Source organism: Fusarium proliferatum (assembly GCF_900067095.1).
Source record: "Fusarium proliferatum ET1 genome assembly, contig: FPRO_scaffold015, whole genome shotgun sequence".
Classification (NCBI taxonomy): Eukaryota; Fungi; Ascomycota; class Sordariomycetes; order Hypocreales; family Nectriaceae; genus Fusarium; species Fusarium proliferatum.
In genome coordinates this window covers 393,086-411,873 of record NW_022194804.1, presented here as the reverse complement: position 1 = coordinate 411,873, position 18,788 = coordinate 393,086, and the positions used below count along the sequence as shown (strand labels likewise).

At 48.0% G+C, this 18,788-nt stretch overlaps 7 protein-coding genes across 7 annotated transcripts; 3 read left to right on the top strand and 4 right to left on the bottom strand.

Moving 5' to 3' along the window:
• Positions 1-265: 265 nt before the first annotated feature.
• On the bottom strand, positions 266-1,587 carry FPRO_12429 (uncharacterized protein; the record flags this gene model as incomplete). The annotated part of the gene is made up of 3 exons (XM_031224226.1): positions 266-401; positions 451-1,024; positions 1,074-1,587. The coding sequence occupies 3 exons, from the start codon at positions 1,585-1,587 to the stop codon at positions 266-268; spliced, it is 1,224 nt and encodes a 407-aa protein (XP_031089506.1).
• Positions 1,588-1,823: 236 nt separating this feature from the next.
• Positions 1,824-2,744, top strand: FPRO_12428 (uncharacterized protein; the record flags this gene model as incomplete). Its single annotated transcript, XM_031224224.1, has 1 exon — positions 1,824-2,744. The coding sequence occupies one exon, from the start codon at positions 1,824-1,826 to the stop codon at positions 2,742-2,744; it is 921 nt and encodes a 306-aa protein (XP_031089505.1).
• Positions 2,745-3,417: 673 nt separating this feature from the next.
• FPRO_12427 (uncharacterized protein) lies at positions 3,418-5,381 on the top strand (the record flags this gene model as incomplete). The annotated part of the gene is made up of 3 exons (XM_031224223.1): positions 3,418-4,315; positions 4,365-4,968; positions 5,024-5,381. The coding sequence occupies 3 exons, from the start codon at positions 3,418-3,420 to the stop codon at positions 5,379-5,381; spliced, it is 1,860 nt and encodes a 619-aa protein (XP_031089504.1).
• Positions 5,382-5,500: 119 nt separating this feature from the next.
• On the bottom strand, positions 5,501-11,050 carry FPRO_12426 (uncharacterized protein; the record flags this gene model as incomplete). Its single annotated transcript, XM_031224222.1, has 7 exons — positions 5,501-7,903; positions 7,967-9,646; positions 9,704-10,028; positions 10,104-10,228; positions 10,284-10,552; positions 10,614-10,905; positions 10,964-11,050. 7 exons carry the CDS (start codon positions 11,048-11,050, stop codon positions 5,501-5,503), a joined length of 5,181 nt encoding a protein of 1,726 aa, XP_031089503.1.
• Positions 11,051-12,336: 1,286 nt separating this feature from the next.
• On the top strand, positions 12,337-14,000 carry FPRO_12425 (putative acyl-CoA dehydrogenase; the record flags this gene model as incomplete). Its single annotated transcript, XM_031224221.1, has 4 exons — positions 12,337-12,660; positions 12,754-12,917; positions 13,015-13,456; positions 13,542-14,000. 4 exons carry the CDS (start codon positions 12,337-12,339, stop codon positions 13,998-14,000), a joined length of 1,389 nt encoding a protein of 462 aa, XP_031089502.1.
• Positions 14,001-14,566: 566 nt separating this feature from the next.
• Positions 14,567-15,999, bottom strand: FPRO_12424 (putative sterol carrier protein; the record flags this gene model as incomplete). The annotated part of the gene is made up of 2 exons (XM_031224220.1): positions 14,567-15,446; positions 15,488-15,999. 2 exons carry the CDS (start codon positions 15,997-15,999, stop codon positions 14,567-14,569), a joined length of 1,392 nt encoding a protein of 463 aa, XP_031089501.1.
• Positions 16,000-16,482: 483 nt separating this feature from the next.
• Positions 16,483-18,533, bottom strand: FPRO_17001 (uncharacterized protein; the record flags this gene model as incomplete). Its single annotated transcript, XM_031224219.1, has 4 exons — positions 16,483-17,234; positions 17,290-17,409; positions 17,836-18,216; positions 18,305-18,533. The coding sequence occupies 4 exons, from the start codon at positions 18,531-18,533 to the stop codon at positions 16,483-16,485; spliced, it is 1,482 nt and encodes a 493-aa protein (XP_031089500.1).
• Positions 18,534-18,788: the final 255 nt, after the last annotated feature.

The following is an 18,788-nucleotide window of genomic DNA, read 5'->3' as shown; positions in this document are numbered from 1 at the left end:
TGACATTTCGTGGACACTTGCTATCATGACCCAGATAAACTGTTGACACAATTTGCCAGCTTGGCTTGGATCTTGATAGCCCTACAGCAGAATCACTACCATATAATCTCGAGTAAATAAGACTTTCACCATTTTATTACTTCTCATGACTTATATCATGTCCCGTCAGCGCCAGCGTGGAAGACTTGCCAAGCAGAGACCCGATTAGCGACGAACAAGGCCATGTAAGTGGGTATTTTCGGCAGGATTGGTATCCGACCTGGGACTATAGAGTAATCCCCTTCATAGCTAACCAGCCTTTTGCCTCAGTAAGTCCCATCAAGGATGTTAGACATATCTTGCCAAACGCATCAACGTCATCCTTCTGGGCATCATGAAGTATCGTCTCCAAGAAATTTGGTCTTTCACTCATCAGCTAAACACAACAAACAAGACTCAGAATACACTTACGCGCTGACATTTATTACAAAATGTTTCTTATCTCGCCACGCCAGTGCAAAATCGACAGGATCTTGAGCGTTCCATAAATGCGCAGACATGGTGACAGACCGATTCACAGCAATGTTTTTATTCTGACCGCATCTATTACCCGACTCGCCTTTCATGAAGTAATACGTCAGCATGAAAAAGTTTATCATACCGAGGGTTCTTTTGGCTGATTCTTGGAAGATCCAATTTATCCAGAATGCCTGTGCTGCTGAGGCGGGAAACAGGGGTATCAGATCTGAGGATTGGCTTGGTGAATCTGCTTCTTTGTCGATGGCGATGTGAGGAATGAGCGCGTTGGATGCTTCTTCGAGATGAGGCATGGTGGCTTCGTAAATGGCGTAGGTTCGGGCGTCGTTGTCTAGTAGACGAATGATTTGATATATGAAGAGCGCTTGTGCATATGCCAGCGTTTCCACTGGAGTAGCTGGTGGAGGGCTGGCGAGGAGTTCCTGCACGCGGCTTTCCACGTTGTCGCGGATGACTCTGGCGTTGAGATGGTTCTTTGCCGCATGGAGTGCAGCAGAAGATACCGCATCTGTCTCGGATTGTTATTCTTGGGTTATCGGTACATACGGTGAACTCACGCTGCATGGATTTAGGCATTCCGTCATCGTATAGATGCGAATGGCACCAAGGCGTCTGATTCTCTGAAACCATTTGCGAAGGGCCCTTCAATATTGCATCCATAGCATACTGGAGTCGGGATGAAATCGATCTTGTAACCTGAGGAATAGTAACTAACTGAGACCGGTTCAACGCATTTTGAGCCGTGGTTGAAAGCCGCGGCATGGACCAATTAGAAGTATCGCAATCCAATGACCCGTCGAACAGTTGGTCTGCGAAATGGTCTGTTGGTTCCAGGATGGGATCAAGCATCCCAAAGCATGATGGCGCAAGTAGACCCTCAATATTAGAAATCTGGCTTTCGGGGTGTATGCAGCTGGCGCTCTCGCGTGGCGCAGGCGCAGAAGGATAATGGCAGTGGATGTTTCGCTGAGCGCAGCGCTGACATGTCGGACGCGCCAGATCGCATCTCCGACGCGCCTTTTTGCAGGCTTGACAGGACTTCCGTCGCGCTGGGGGATCGTTGCGCTCCATGGATGATGAGCACGATGAAATTCGGTGGTTTGCGATGAGGTAAGATGGTGGAATTGCGCTGAGGGACCTGAGAAGCAGCGGAACTCCGCTGCTGAGCCCCACAAAAGGATAGCAGAGTAGCGCATAGGAGACATACTGTGGTTCACAGCAAAAGAGATATATAAGATGGGAGTCCATCCGCCTTGAATCGGACAATACTATCGCATCATACTCCATTGACTATTTAGATCATTACCATGTCTTTCCCAACAGTCTACGTCGTCGCTGCTACAGGCACCCAAGGCTCAGCAGCATGTCGCCACCTCCGCCAATCAAACTGGTCCGTCCGCGCTACAGTGCGAAACACTGAATCCCCCCAAGCACAAGCTCTCGCTAAGAGCGGCGTTGTGCTAAACGCTGGCGACTGGGACGACGAAGAGGCCCTTACTGCTGGTCTTACAGGCTGCAATAAGCTGTTCCTCGCTCTTGGGCCCAACTATAGCAATCTTGATGATGAGCGCATCTGGGCTCAGAGAATCATTGCACTGGCTAAAAAGGCGGGCGTTGAACATGTCGTGTACTCGAGCTCCATTAGCGCCGATGCTCCTGAGAAGCGCACGCTTCTCCGTCCCGGTCACTTGCTCTTTAAGAGCCTCTTTGTCAAGAATGTTATTGAAGGTCTTGTTCAACGCGCTGGATTCAAGTATTGGACTATCATCCGGCCAGGATTCTTCATGTCCAATCTTCTCGCTCCAAAAGCTCGGATCTACAGCGACTTGTTCGAGCGCAACACCTGGTTGACCGCCCTGAAGCCCGACACCAAGCTCAACCTCGTTGACCCGCAAGATATCGCTAAATTCGCCTTCGCCGCCTTTAATGAGCCTGAAAGATTTCACGAGGAAGGAATTGACCTTGTCAGCGAGAGGCTGACAGCCGTGCAAATGATAGAAATTCTGGCTGATGCTACCGGGCGAGAACTGAAGGCTGAGTTCTACAATGACGAGAAAGTGGCTCAGGCTATCGATATCAATCCGTTTATTGGATCGCAGGTGTTTCTGAGGGATGGGGAGAAATGTGTCAATGCAGAGAGAGCCAAGACGTGGGGAATTGAATTGGGTAACTTCAAGGAGTTTTTGGTCCGCGAGAAAGATGCTGCGGCTGAGACATATGCATTGTAGGGCAACCAATAGATTGGAAACAAGTTCGGATGCCAGCGATGAAATGCGGGATTTCATATGATTAAGATTTCAAGTCTGCAATTTTAAGTGTATCCAACAGGGATCTGATGATGAACGAGTGTCAATGTTGCCCACATGGCGTCTAGAACAACACTATTGTTCCCCGGCCTCGCAATTTCTTTCAAATACATCCTAGTTTTCAATAGGCTTATCTCAGAACATGATGCGGCTCACAGATGTTTAGAACCTCTACAAACCTAGGCGTTGCTTGGGGGAGGCAAGAAAACTCAGGACCTCGATCCTGAGGGATAAAAGAACTTGGGTAATTTAGTATGAGTTTAGTACAAATTTTGCATGAATTTTGGATACCTTTTATGAAGTTTGTTTTACTATCCTAAGTTAAGGTCTGTTAATTTGTTCCCTGAGGGTTGCTTACAACCACCAACCTCCGAACCCAAAATCTGTTGGTAATTGGAATGAAAATACGATTGTACTATGTAGGGATGAAAACTTTCTCGTAGCACTTCTTAGTGGCTGGCTGATGTCTCCCTTCCACATAATTGTGGCGGCTGAGACATCGGCCGCTCCTTATTTCATGCCTCAAATATCCCACATAAATCCTCTTTTTCACTTTTATGTGACCTTCGTCACGTCAGAAGCCTTATCGAACACGATGAAGAGTCATATATTCTTTGCAGTTCTACTAAAAGGCATAGCTGCCTCCTCGGAGCAGGATCTTGCGCCGAGGGAAGCGGAGACATATTGTGTAACATATCTCTCTACCTACCTTGCAGCGATTCCGAACAACAACGGAACCGTCAATTCAATCAATGGAGATACAAACGAACCAGATGAAGAAGATAGGGAGACCGGCAGGTTTCCCTTGGCTCCGTCAATTCGTCCGACATTTGGAAGGAATAATTCCATTGTCACTACAAGTCCAAGTGAGTCGTACTTTACCTCAGCATTCGGAAGACAAACCAATGAGAGTAAAACAGACTCTATGACCTCACTCGTCGATGAAGAGACTTCTCAGTTGGCGGAATCTGTGCCAGAGTCTACAACCTTGGACGTACCAATGTCAACCGACGAGTCACCTACAACTCAACCCGCCTTGCAAACCTCATTTGGTCAAATAACACTTACGGCTCCCACAACGACCGGTGTCATCGAGCCTGAAGGGCAGACAGTGATCCTCCTCATCCAAATCCCCGACGACGATCGAAAGCAAAACCTCAATGAAAGAGAAGTCGGTGGGTTTGTTGGAGACGGTAGCCCCGATACCTGCACGTTTGCTTCTACCTTCAATCTCGCCCAGGGCCAGCTCTCTAAGAATGGGAATTCCATCTTTTATTCTGGTGAAGACTTCAAACAACTAGAAGGCGAAGGAGCCCCGCCGTCAGATGCAGTTACCAAGGGCTTTGCTTCGACTGGAACATCGCTGAGCTTCCAGAATGATGACTTGCCGAATGGAGAGGCAGGCTTTTGTCAGACTCCTAATGGTCAGGTTTATATCACGTTTACTTCTGCACCGCCTGGGTGTACACCAGTTCCCCTTGGTGTTTATGACGGTATGCAACTTCAATGTATGGATGTGTTTTGTTACTGACTTCCTTGGAGCTTTTCGGTGCCAGAATGGTAAACTCGTTGGCGTGGATGACAGTAGCTCTAGTTCGTCTGCGACAACAACTCAAGAGAGCATTATTGTGTCGGAAGAAGCTAGCCGCGTGTCTTCTGAAGCTCTCGAGCCATCCACCTCCAGCTTTGGAGTGACAACACTCCAGCCCGACCTAACATCATCCAACGAAACGCCGTCAAGTATTGAAGAAGTGGCACCAACTAAGTCGCCCGAGGTCGACGATTCAACCTCGGACACCTCCGTCTTATCAACATCGCCTTCATCTTCATCTGAGCTTGCCGAATCTACCACCATCTCGGATAACACTTCCACCACTTTAGCCACGTTCGAAGTATCTCCTGTGGAGACAACGACAGAATCTGTAGGCGATACAACGCTAGAGACAACTAGCAACGAAGCGACCACTGAGGTATCTACTACCGCAGATGAAGTAACTGTACAGACCACTACGACCGCAGACACTCCAACTACAACAGTCGACGCCTGTGTAGCAGGTATTACCTCGGCGGGAGGCTCGCCCCCCCTCCAAGATCGTATTGATGACTGTGAAGAATTCAACGTGGTCACAGTCAGCCCGTACAGCGTGTAAATCCAATAAGGCACTGTAACATATTGATATCAATCAGCTAACAAGATAAAGTATTGTGACAACCGTTAAAAAGCGATGGAAGTATCGCATCCCTACCGGTTGGCCCACTGCTAGGCCTACAAACAGACAGCTCGTCCGCCGTCAAGATCCTGATGCGACTACCATATTCCCCAGCGAGACGCCTGCTTATGCTACTTATCGTGACTCGGCTGAGGAATATTACGAGGCTTGTTCTAGGGCGGACGTTACTGCTATGACCACTACTTTGACAACACCTACTGAAACGGAGACTAGTGAAGAGGATGCGTGTCGTGCTGCGTCGTTGGTTAAGAGGGCTGGTGAGGGTCTTGGATATCAATTTGAGGATGATTGGGATGTCATCCGCATACCAGGGTGGAGATACTTTTGAGAAGTTACATTTTAGTTTTATCGGAAATTTGTGAAAACTTATGTTTAATCTCACTAGGCATGTATTTTCAATCTCACTGGTTGTATTTCCCACTAGATCTAAAGTAAGTACAAAGAAAACTACCTGCTTCCAATATCCAGATAATGCTTCACGACAGGTGTCTCCTCAAGAGAAATCCCAATGAATTTAACACAATTTCCTTGATGGGCGATTGCAATCGTATCACCTTGTACATCAATAATCCTTGTCCAATCGAGCAGCGGCCGATATGATGGCGGCAGCCAGATGAGTCGCTCACGCCCTTGGCATACCCAGTCATCCGAAACGTACAGACAGTTACGTAAACCATCCCCGGGACCATCTGGCCCTATATCTGCGATATCTTGTGTAGGAAGTGGTATGCGTCCCCAATTTGACTCTATGAAATTCTCATTCTTGGAGAAACAAAAGTCAAGTGCCCACCCAGCGAACATCAGGTCCTGTGAACCAACTTTTTGCCTTGTTTCAGTGTCCCATATTTCAATGATAGAGCGTCCTTCATATGATATTGAGAAGACCACAAGTTTGTTTGTTGTAGAGAGAGCGAGATTTTCCACCCCAAACCTTCCGGGCACTTGGAACACGAAATGTTTCACCCACGGCGTGCCTTTCCATAGTGAAATGGTGCTGTCTTTTGACAGAATACCAAACATCCGTCCAGAGGGGTGAAATGTTAAGAATCCGCCGTCATAGGAATCGCAACCTACAACTTCTGTTCCGTTCGATAAGCGGAGGAGCAGAGTACTTCGGGGGTATGGCCCATATTCAACACCAACGTATGTACTGTCAGGTGAAAAGACGATTTTGCGAATACGAGAACAATGGATCTCCTTAATCTTCTCCTTCCTAGGGATGTTCCATACTTGCAGTAGCTCGTTGCCGTGCTCATGGTAGCCGTCATCGCAGGCAAGGATTACGGCAATCACTTCGCCGCTTGGTGACACGTAAAGTTGTCCTGTTCCCCGCAGCATGTTCTCGGAGTGCGCATCAGGAAGACTGATACTGTTGACCGTTTCAAACGTAAGACTTTTGGGATCATGATAGAGTATCTGTAGACTACCCAGGAGAGACAAGGAAACCAGATGGCTGGTTTGGGGTAAAAAGTCCATGTAGGCCAGTTGCTCATAGGCAGCAATCTTTTGTGTTAGTGTACTATTCCAAACTTGGAATTCATCACCGCCATTCAGCTGCAAAAGAACAAATTGTCGGTCTGGTGAGCATTTTGCCGCTCGAACATGGTCCCCGAATGCCTCCATAGACCCGTCAGTAGCGTTCCATTGTCTTGTTTCCTTGCCGGAAAAATAGCTCAGCGCCATATTGTTGCCTTCCAACAACATAACGTTATTTGGGGGGCTATCCTCTCCATCACTGGATATCGAAGTGTATGGACCGCTGAGAATTCTTATCAAAGGGGGCCATCTCGGTGAATCTGCATACAAAGGCTCGTCATGCGAGTCTTGCTTGACAAAACTCTTCAAAAATGTCCCGATTGACTCTCCAGTAGTCAGGTCTAAAACATCGACCATTTGGGTATGATTCTGATAGATTTTGATCTTCTCATCCGGAGATGTGAACAAAAATAAAGAATTGTCGCTCCACGTCGCTTCATAGGATCTAACCAGCTTCGGGCTTACTGGAGTCATTTCCCAGAAATCGATACTCTTGTGAAACCTGACTGCGACGATTCTGTGGTCAGTAGAAATTGACAGTCCGCGAACAGCCTCCTTCGGATCGAAGCCCATCAATCTCTTTTTCGACAGGAATTCATGAGTTAATTGCCCCAGTTCCACGTTACATAGGGCAACAACGAAACCACAACAAACTGCTACGAGCTTTCCATCTGGTGAGAAAGCTATGTGTTCATGGCTGCCTCGATGTGGAAGTTTTAAAGCGGTTCCCGGTCTTTTGTCCTCAATATTCCATACATAGAGCATGTTGTCGTCAAATACTGATGCCAGGATGTTGCAACTGGTTGGTGAAAATAATATTCCCTTCACAATAGATGGAGTATGGAAACTGACTTGTGTTCCTTTCCTGATATCCCTGACGCGTACAGTTCCATCCCAGCACCCTGAAGCCAGCTTAGACCCATCGGCTGAGAAACAAACTTTCCAAGGTCCACCCGGATCTTCAAATCTGTACTTCTCTGAGCCAGTAATGTAGTCCCAAACTCTAGTTGTTTTATCTTTTGAGACAGACGCTAGTAAACTTTCCGTGGGAGAGAATGCTGTACCGAAAATGTCATCTGTGTGGCCTTCGAGCGTAGACATAGCTATAGGCCAGGTTTGCTGAGTTTGGGGTTTCTTCGTGATCCAGACTGGGATCATATCTTGGTAGTAAGAGCGCACTAGACTCTCTTTAGGGCAAAAAAGAAGAGCAGAGCAGTACATTTGAAGAGGTGTATGTTCAATACTCCATCGGTTGTTTAGCACAAAGCGCTTCGCATCGTGCAACAAGGATGATAGGTCAGGGTTTGTGGACAGCTATCAAGGAGGGTCCTTAGCCATTGATGGTACAACTCAAATGAGGGCCGTCAAAAGACTTACTTCGATAGATGTTTCCAACAGGCTAAACATTGTGATTATTGATGCTGCTTCTCCAATGAATGCCATGACCTCTAGCCAGTATAGAAGCTTTTCTTTCAGAAACCCGTAGACTAGACCAGCTGGTGAATGGTCCTCGGCATCCTCTGATATAGTATGGGCGAGCAACTTACGATCTGATTTGAGCAGATGATCGACCCAGTAGCGACACGCATACTGCAGGTACTGAGGAATGTGGCATGAGATGTGACTAGGTTCAACATCGGAGACGATTGATCCAGGGAGGCTCAAACAGCAGATATTTTCCCGAAGCTCTGAGTTCATAAGCTCAAAACATTGATGCAAGACCTTGCGGTGCATTTCAATCTCATTGACGGAGAAGGGAAGTCTTTCCGATCGTTTCTCGTTGAGAATGAACTCGCGGAATGACAGATGTACCAGAGAGATAGGAAATCCAGGATCCTCAGGGACGTCGATAATAGAATGGAGCTGGCCAAGGTAGTAATCGAGATTGTCCCTCGTTGTATTTTCTGTTGCGACCGTTGGGAGTAAGTGGGAAAGTGTTTCCACCGAAGCAGGTCGAAAAAGGACAACGATGAAGCCGATCAGTTGACTGATTTCACTGTAGAATGGTCGCTGTTCCTCTTGGGACCAATCTTCTGTTTCTGGAAAGGTCAAGACTTTGTGATATATGTCATCAATCGTGTGCTGGGGACCTTCTGTCTCCCATTGATCTTTAAAAAAGAGGTTTAAGCGTCTCTCTCTAAACCCCTTGTTAACAAAGTGACGAGAATCCAGAAATCGGCAAGCAGTTGCAGCATAGATAAAAAGACCATCCGCGTTCTCAGCCAGTCTGTTTATATCGTCGTCAGTTACTCCGCCATCTGTGACGCGCCATCTCGTAGCGATACTACCCAAAGACTTGGAGAGGTAGAATACAATATCGTCGTTGTTGTCCGGGGACGATTCGATCTTGTTCAGTCTGGTTATTTGATACAGCCTGCTAGGCAAGTTCTTCATGGCCGTGGAAATATGCCCTTCTCGCCTACTAGTAATGAATAGGCGAAGTTGGATTTGGTGAAGACTTTCCAGACTTGCCAGCATACCTAACAGATCTTCTGCATCTTCGTCTATGCACTCATCCAGAGCATCTATCACAATAACGAGCTGGAGTGGGACGAAGGTCTTGCGATCCAGCAACTCGAGGGGGTCTATAATGAGCTTCCGTAACTGCTGTTGTGAGGCTTTTGTATGGATTCCTGGATTGTCTTTGATAGCTTTTGCAATGAGTGTTCCTACGTCTGGGAGGACATCTGCCAAGCACCATGCAATTGTACGGAAGAACTCTGCTATGTTGTTCCTGGTGGCATCGCCTTGAGCAAAGAAAAAGCTCGCGCCAAGAAATGCTTTACTTGGTTGTTTGAGTGGGTCGGTAAGGGGCTCCTTTGCCTCCAAACTACGGGCAACTGTTAATGCAATACTCGTTTTTCCAGTTCCAGCCATCCCTTGCAGCAAGAATATCAGTTTTCCGTTGGGGTCGTCGGTCCAGGACTGGATTGTTTGCAGTATATGACGCTGAGTGCCTGGCATGCAAAAGGCATCCGCTCTTGAAGTTCGATGTGAGTCAAAAACAGCGTTTCCAGTAATCTGCAACGATTGCAAAAGCTGTCGTCGGTCGAAGCCCTATTTGTCCAAGCATGAGGTCAAAATAACTACCAACAGTGAAATACGAGAGCATACCTGCACCACCTGTAACGTTTCATGCTGCATAGCCTCATATATCGCGACATGTTCCTGGACATGTTTGACTGCCTTCCAGGTTTCTAACGCCGCGGCATTGACTTGAGAAGTTACACCCTTATCGATACGATTGCTAATCGACTCAATGTCGGACCAAGACTTCTTCCAGTCGTCGGCATTCAGGGCATTTCTGAGAGCACGATGTGCTTTGTTTCGTTTGCCGTACTGGAGAACAAACCGAGCTTCGTAGACGTATATTTTGCTATACACGGTAACAAGCTCGTCTCTGATACGAGAAAGTAGCTCACCCGAGACGCCAGATTCACTTAAAGCGAGTCAGTAAGACCCTCTATCGAGGGAACAGAGCTAGAGAAATGATTATTTGGGAGTTAGGTCATACCTGGGCGATGCTAGTCGGGATGCAAAGTCCCGTTCATGAAACCCTTGATATCGGGCCATAAGGAAAATGATGTTGGTAAGACCAGTCGCCGCATCCTCGTCTTGCTGAAAGATATTTTCCAACATCTTGGGTAAAGATTTGTTAGACAGATTCTAGTCTCGAAACAAAGGTAACCCTTACCGGCAAAATAGTTGTTATGCCAGCCCAAGCCAAAGCTGCAGAAGGCTCGGTTGCAACAGCCCCACCAATGACGGGCTTCAACGTGTTGATAACTTGAACAACCTTGAAAATACTTTCCCGAACCACAATAGGTTTATCTCGGATTTTGAAGGAAAGATGGGCATCTGAGAAATTTCCGAGCCTCTCTTCTGCATTCTTTTGAATAGTCTTGAGCCGACTACTGGCATCAGTCGCCCCGGATGGATCATCACATAGTTTGACATCATCTGCTAGGGTAGCATATCCTTAGCCTTGTGCAATGACGGATACATATGTTCTCAGAGTACATACCAGCCTTCAAACGTCCGCCTTCGCTCTCCAGAAATCTCTGCAACTTTTGCAGAAGCTCTGAATGCTCTGGGTCGGTCTTGACGTTTTGGTATGCCTCCGGCCAGACATTGGCCCAACTAGGCCCATCTATGTTCTCGATTGGTGAAGGGTTCGTTCCGAACTGAGAGGCAGATTGAAAGTTATCTCCTGGTTCTGCTGCAACGTCGACTCGATCTTCCTGTCGGGTGATTTCAGAATGCTGTTGTCGGAAGTCGGTCGAGATTCGATCAGAGGCTACTTGTCCTTCGATTACCTATTCAGTATCCAGATAGTTAGCGACCAAATTTCCCATCATTTTTGCTGAATCATACTGGTGACTCGACTTCATCAGAGCTGGGCCGGAGACTCTCGAGGCGCTCACGAGCACGAACCCTGAGCCGCCTAAAGGTATCTTTCATTGCTCCTGACACGGTTCCTTTATTGTTTGAGAAAGATGAACCTGGTAGCGCAGCTTCAAATAGCACCAAGTGATTTCCGCAAAAGGCGTGCGAAGAAAAGGATAATGCTAGACGCTGGGAGCAAAACCCCGCTCGATGCAGCCTGATCCAGCTGAGATCAGACGTAAACACTCCAATCAGGCTTTGGAAATGCCAAGCATGTGGCTCATCCCTAAGGCATCCATGCATGATACCTCACTCGATAAACGCATTAGCGATTGCAATTACCTCAGTGTTGAAGGTAAGGGAAATGGCATATGTGTCGAAGAATGGTTTCCAGTAGCCATTGGCTTGCTTGTTTGGGTGCAAGTCACATTCTGTACGATAACGATAAGATGTCTATGGAGATGGCTGCCGCCTATAAAGTTAAGCTTTAGGCTGTGAACATAGGTGATGAATGAGAACACGATAATCCTTTCCCCGACATAGGCTTTGACCAGAAGCTTTCACCATAAGCAATAGACCATAGAGCGCCAGAGACAAGTCTTTATACTAAGTGAGAAGCTCGGGGTAATAGTAGCTGCAAATAAGATTAATAAGCTTATAGCCTCATCTCTAGATAAAACAACTAGCTATAGAGAGAAATATATATAAGAGTTAAATAAGTAACCTAAAGCAGCTATATTTTTGATTTTCAGTTTAGCCTTAAATATTATTTTAACTGTTTCATTAGAGATATTAAGTAATATACATATTTTATAGCTTAAATTAATTTATATTAAAGTATAAATCTTACTTAAGAATATTATAGTTATCATAAAAAGTTCCTCCTTTACTATAAAGCCAGTAAGTGATGTTTAAATTCTTATTAATATAGTAAAAAAATTGTTCATCTCCTGATATAGTAGGGTTTGTATGCTCTTACAATTATCTTAACACCTGAGGAAATCGGGGTCAACAAGAAGGGGCATTACCTAAGCGTTAGCCATTGTCGGTGCCGAGGGGGTTGAAAGGCCTCAAACTAGTCGGCGCCGACTTGAGCTTTGTCGCAGATTGGATCCAAACCAATTTTGGAGACATGCCACTGAAGCCGTAGTTAGTGCCTGAATCTCTTGGCGAATGAACCCTCGGGAAGATTCTGTATCCGGCTAATTCGGGATTATGCTAGGTCGGCATAAGTCTGCCCTTGATATGTAAGTGCGGGTTCCTTCCATGTCAGTTTGCAGTATTGAGAATATTGGAGCTTATCGTTCAATACCACGGATTCACCACCAGAGCTACGCAATATTTTAAGCAGTCACAACAGTATGGAGCCGCAGATTCCGCTAGCAGAGCCGTCTTGGCTTCGCAACCTTCCATCCCCCTTCTACAAGGAATCCCACTTTCGATTCCAGCGTGCGTGCCGTGCCTTCATATCAGAGCACCTCCACAAACATGCAATAGAGTGGGAGAGGGAGGGTGACGTACCCGAAGACCTATTTGCCACCTTTGTTAAAGGGAACTTTGTAATCCCCGCTCTCCCTGCTCCTCTGCCAGTTGAATGGCTGAGGCGTTTGGGTATCAACGAGATGCCTGGTGGCGTTGCACTTGAAGAATGGGATACTCTTCACTGTATGATTTATTCTGATGAGGTACGGCTTCTGCTACCCCTGCCCGACGCCTCTCTGCCCATTTCCTTATTATCCATACACCTCGAGTCAATGAGACACTAACAATATGCAAAGATGAATCGTTCCGGATTGTCTGGGCCTAGCGGTTCAATCTCTGCCGGCATGGCCTACGGTGTGCCGCCTCTGATACATTATGCGGACAGGCAGTTGCAAGAAAGACTCCTCCCAGATCTGCTGCTTGGAAAGACACGATCATGCATCGCAGTTACTGAACCCGAGTGAGTAGTCTTACCCAACCCTCCCTCAGTATCGATGCTGCACCGCGTCTCATTTGCCGAAAGCACCGCTTGAACTGACTGTCCTACGTACATCTAGTGCAGGTTCTGACGTTGCGAACATTACTACAACCGCCACGCTGAGTGAGTGCGGTAAATACTATATTGTCAATGGATCTAAGAAATGGATCACCAACGGTATATGGGCCGACTATGGCACCATGGCTGTTCGTACTGGGCCAGAGGGTTCTGGAGCCAAGGGTATCTCCTTGATGGCCGTTCCATTGGCCAACACAGAAGGCGTGAGCCGCCGGAGAATGAAGGTCGGCGGCGGCGTCACCTCTGGAACCACGTATATTGAGCTGGACGAGGTCAAAGTCCCGCGTGAGAACCTCATCGGCCAAGAGGGTCAAGGAATGCAGTATATCATGCGCAACTTCAACCATGAGCGCATGTTCTTCGGTGTCGGCATCACGAGGCAGGCCAGAGTTGCTCTGAGCACGGCCTTTGAGTACTGCCTTATGAGAGAAGCTTTCGGAAAGGTACGTTTGATGATGAATACCCTGCCCCTGCTCTGCCTTGTCATGATGGTTGATGGTGCTAACATCCTCTGCTCTTTTGTTCTAGCCTTTGACAGGCCAGCCTGTAGTCCGCCATAGGCTTGCCAAATGTGCAGCAATGTTGGAATCGCACACGGCATGGCTTGAGTTACTCGTGTACCAGCTGGCACACATGGACAAGGCCGAAGCTGATCGTCAACTTGGGGGGTTCCTTGCTCTAAGCAAAGCCAACGCAGGTATAGTCTTAGATGAGTGCGCCCGCTGCGCAGTGCTGCTCTTTGGCGGGAAGGGCTATACGCGGACTGGGCAGGGAGAAATTGTTGAGAGTACGTCCTTACTACCTAAGATACTTGACCCCGAGACTAACGTGCATTACTTGACAGCCATCTACCGTGAAGTTCCTGGAGCGAGGATCCCTGGAGGAAGCGAGGATGTCTTGCTGGACCTGTCTGTACGCCAATTGATTGCCAATTTCCAAGCGGAGACTAAAGCTCTGAAGGCCAAGGGGAAGGAAGCTAAACTGTGAGTATATATATATGTATATATATATATAGTTCTCGAAATATACATAACGTCCGGGGCCAATGCAGATAGATCTGCTTCTCGTTACCCGTTAATGGGTTCACTTCCAGGCGATTCAACTCTCACTGTATTCCCTTGTCTATCAGTGCCTTTCCAGAGATGCTGATCACGAAACACTATTTATTCTTTTTTCTGTTCAGTGGGCGGTATTAGCTGACTTAGTGCTCGTTGGTCTACTCTTACTATCTGAATTTCTTCTGCTTCTAGCAATAAGGGATCAGGCCGGCTTCTTATACCCTAGCAGCTGTTTATAAGGTTACTAATTAAGTTATTATAAAAGTATATTATTTTAATCTTAATTTGGAGACTTACTTCTATTGAGGCTATGTCTATATTGGCTTTAGAAGCCTAAAGTTAATTGGTATTTTTCAGTATATTAGCTAAATATATCTCGTTAAGATATCATAAGCTTTAACTATCAATCAATTCACTATATTGCTAGATTGATGCTGCGACCGCACATGTACTCTTTGCATGAGACTCCTCATAGACATGCCCGTAATTAGTCTGTCAAAGGTGTGGCTCTACCTTGCTCTGCACATCGGAGCGTGCCCACTCGCTGCTGCACGTCTTGCTCCGAACCCTGGCCGCATCAGCCTCGTTGACGCCTCTGGCCTCCACGGCAGGGTTGTACCCGTGCCATGTTGTTCTCGCTACCTCTTCGTTACTGACTTTGCTGCTCTTCTTTCCCCCAATGCGCTTATACACCGTCACCACGGTAGCACCGCCCAGGCCGAGATTGTGCTGCAAAGCTACGTCAATGTCCTCGACCAGCCGGTTATTAGCCCAGCCTCGGAGCTGCCAAACTAACTCTGCACATTGTGCGAGCCCTGTGGCGCCTAGCGGATGCCCCTTAGAGATGAGTCCGCCTGATGGATTAATTACGACCTGGCCTCCATACGTAATGTCTCCTCTTCGCACCATCTCGTGCGCTTTGCCGACTTCGGAGAAACCCAGAGCCTCAAGCAGGATGAGCTCGTTGGCCGAAAAACAATCGTGCAGCTCGCAGACTTTCACATCGGCTGGGGTGATGCCTGCTTGCTTCATCGCAGCCTCGGCAGCTCGCTTGCTCATGTCATAGCCGATCAAGTCCATACAGCTTCCAGCATAGAGCGCGGGCTTATCAGTGACAAGCTGCTGGCCAGCAATGAGGATGGCTTGGTTGAGGTGAGGCCGAGCATCTAGGAACTTCTGAGACACGATGACGGCTGCCGCTGCACCATCGCTTGTGGGACTGCATTGGAGTTTGGTCAATGGCGCAAAGATCATAGGCGCATCGAGAATTTCCTGTAGGGTATACTTCTGGCGGAACTGTGCGTATGGATTACGCTGCGAGTGCTCGTGGCTGATACGGCCAATCTCTGCAAAGTCTTCGGCCTTGGCTCCATACCTGTACACACAAAAATGGTCAGACCAGTCTCTTTTAGATACAGTGGGGTTACATACTTGTTCATATACTCCCTCCCAGCGTTTCCAAAGTATTGGTGGTTGAGAGAGCCCGGAGCTGTTCCCCATAAATGATCCATCATCTTGCCGCTGAGCTCCGTCGGTCGCGATCGATCGGTCCAGGGGCTGGTGATGCTGCCAGGCTGCATCTTCTCGAACCCGACCACCAGGATACAGTCGGCAGCGCCATTCTCGATCAGAGTGCGGGCGAGGTAGATACCACTCGATCCCGAGGCACAAGCGTTGTTGGTGTTGTATATAGGGATGCCGGTCATGCCGTACTGGTAGAAAACGCGTTGGCCGGAGCCCGAGTCGCCATTGCAGAAGCACGCAATACCTGCCTGGACCTCGTCGTAATTGATCTGGGCATCAAGCAGGGCCTTCAGCCCAGCCTCATAGCCCATCTCAGGGTAATCCCTTTGGCCACGGGGCTTAATGAACTTAGTCAGACCTACGCCGAGGACGTACGTCTGCTGCTTGCTTTGACCTGGCGCCATGGCTATACTGACTTGAATACAATGACCTTATTGGAAATCCCTTTTGATGATTCTGGGGGTAAGAAGTATGGAGTTGGCGTATGTTGCTACTGGATTAAATACAACTGACTGAGACATCGATGCCATTCCAGTCACAAGCTCCACCAATCCATCATTACCCTTTGTTGTATTCTTCGGTGCCGGGCTGCTATATACGAGGCCTAAAGAGCCGAGGTAGCTTTTAACAACTACAACCTCGGTCCTAACCCGAACCAAGGCAGAAAATGGCGATTAATTAGCTGCATGGATCATGGTGAAGCCTTAAACTTTCGGCGCCGAGCATTACGTCTTGACTTAATCTGACTAGCGTAAACGTGTAAGTATCCCCGAATTTGGTCATGTCGAGCATCTATCTGCGTCGCAATGAACTATGTTCAAGCCTGTGATGAGAATCCTTTATTTATAACAACACGAGCCAAACTATGGGGGAGTACTATCTAACTACTACAGATGGGAGCCTGTCTTTACGCTCTTGGCTTTGCGTCTTGCGGCATCACGCAGGGCTCGGCGAGTGATCTTACCGCTGGGCGTTTTTGGTAACTCCTGAACAAACTCAATGCCACCTCTCAACCACTTGTACTTTGCCTTGTTCTCTTCCACGTGCTTCTTGATCGAGGATGACAGGTCTTGGGTGGACTGCGCCTGACTGCTTGTCGATCGCACAATGAACGCCTTGGGGATCTCACCGGCGACTGGGTCGTCTATACCTACAACCGCGGCCTCTTCAACCCCATGGTGGAGGAGAAGATGCGCTTCGAGCTCTGTGGGCGACACCTGCATCCCCTGGGACAATAGTAAAGTCAGCAGTGCCAGGACTATCAGAAGAAAACCGAGTGATGACCATGGTACCTTTACTTTGATGAGGTCCTTAATACGATCTACAATGAATAAATGTAGATTCCCCTTGGAGCTTCTTTTCAGGAGCGCGAGATCTCCAGTGCGTAGCCACCCATTCTGGAATGTCTCCTGGGTAGCCTCCTCATTGCAGAAATAGCCACTGGCAAGGGCTGGCGATCTGATAACAAGTTCTCCAGGATGTCCCAGATCCTTGAGCTCCTTGCCGTCGTCGGAAAGTAAGCGGCATTCAATGCCGTCCAAAGGTACTCCAGACGAGCCTAGCCAAATATCGTCTCTGCGTGAAAGGCTTACCACCGCCCCAGCTTCGGTCAGCCCTATGTTCGAGAGTCCATCAGCGCCTTTCTATCAAAGCCATATACAGGTCAAGTCAAAGCTAGGGAGAGGTGAATTTACCATAGCCCTGGAGAACCTTCCAGTATGGGAACAACTTTCTCGTTTTGACGAGGATCTCTGGGCCGAGAGGAGCAGCACCGATGAACATCTCCACCGAACTACTCAGGTCATATTTGGCCACTGTGTCCATATTAGAGAGTATGTTGACCATGATCGTGGGCACCTATCAACGAACAACGGTTAGTCGATCGGGGAAACGCTAAGGGCAAGGAGTTCCTGGGTGGGTGGCTATACCAGAAACAGAGTCGTGAGCTTCAGCCTTTGAATCGCAGATAACACGACATCCAGCTGGAAAGAAGGGAATATGACAACTTCTGATCCAGCATAGATTTCAGCCTGGCAGATGACCACCAGAGAGTAAATATGGCTCTGTGGGAGGACACACAAGCACTTGCGGCGTGGGGCGCTGTCAGGTATTTGATTGGCCCTGCTGCATTGCATTATATTGGCTATCACGCACTTGCGGGATAACATGACACCTTTCTGGGTCATCGCATGGTTTGTCAGTGGAACTTTAACGTTGCTGGGCCATGGGATCTGACTTACCGGTGAGCCAGATGTCCCACTGGAGAAGGCCAAGAACGCTAGCTGCTCCTGGTTCTGACGAGAATCTTGCCATCTCGACTGGGCCACAAGGGGCAGAGTCCTCCCCAGATTTACTAAGTCTTGAACAGATTTGAAGGGTTGCGAATGGACGGGCCTTGGCGTCGTTTCTGTCGGTTCGATGATAAATACATGGCTGTCGGGAATCTTTGTCGCGCGAGTAGCCTTGAGCGCCGTTTGGAGAAGCGCTGGAGAGGTGAAGATGGCCTTTGCATTTGACGAGACAAGTTGCGAGGATAGCTCTGTCGCAGATGAAAGGCTGCTGGCTGGGGTCGCAATCCCGGATAAACGATGAATCGCCCACGCAACTGGCACCGTATCGATCTGAGTATTTGTCAGATTGACTTGCCCCTTCTCTACGGCAGGTAGCGTGAGGATGGGGGACAATATACCGAGTTGGCTGAGAAAATACAAACCACCCTCTCCAATTGATCACTAGGGATTGCATGCCATCCGAGCTTATCGCCAAGCCCTTGGGCGAGTTCTGTCACCAACTGCTTGGCCTCGACTGTTGTCCGGGTCTTTGATGTAAAGCCGCAAGTGAAGGGATTTAGCGATGCCTGAATGGCATGTCTCCCATACTTTTCCTCGAGGAGGAATTCCTCTATGGAGCAGTTCTGAGGGGGCTGAATAGGTTGCATGGTAGTCCGACGTTATCTACTATTCTTATTCGAGTATGTTAAGGAATTCTGCGAGGGCAGCAGGTTTGAGGCTACTTAGTAGTAATAAAAGGTTTACCCCAAGGTCAAGCGGCAACTAGACCAGTCCGGCAATGTCGGTAGCCTCCTTTTCGAGCAAGGTCGGCACCGAGGGTTTAGCGAGACAGCCCCAGTGTTTGGAGCGCAGAGTTAAATGGATAATTAGGAAGTGAAGAAGGGATAAATAGTCGATGAGAT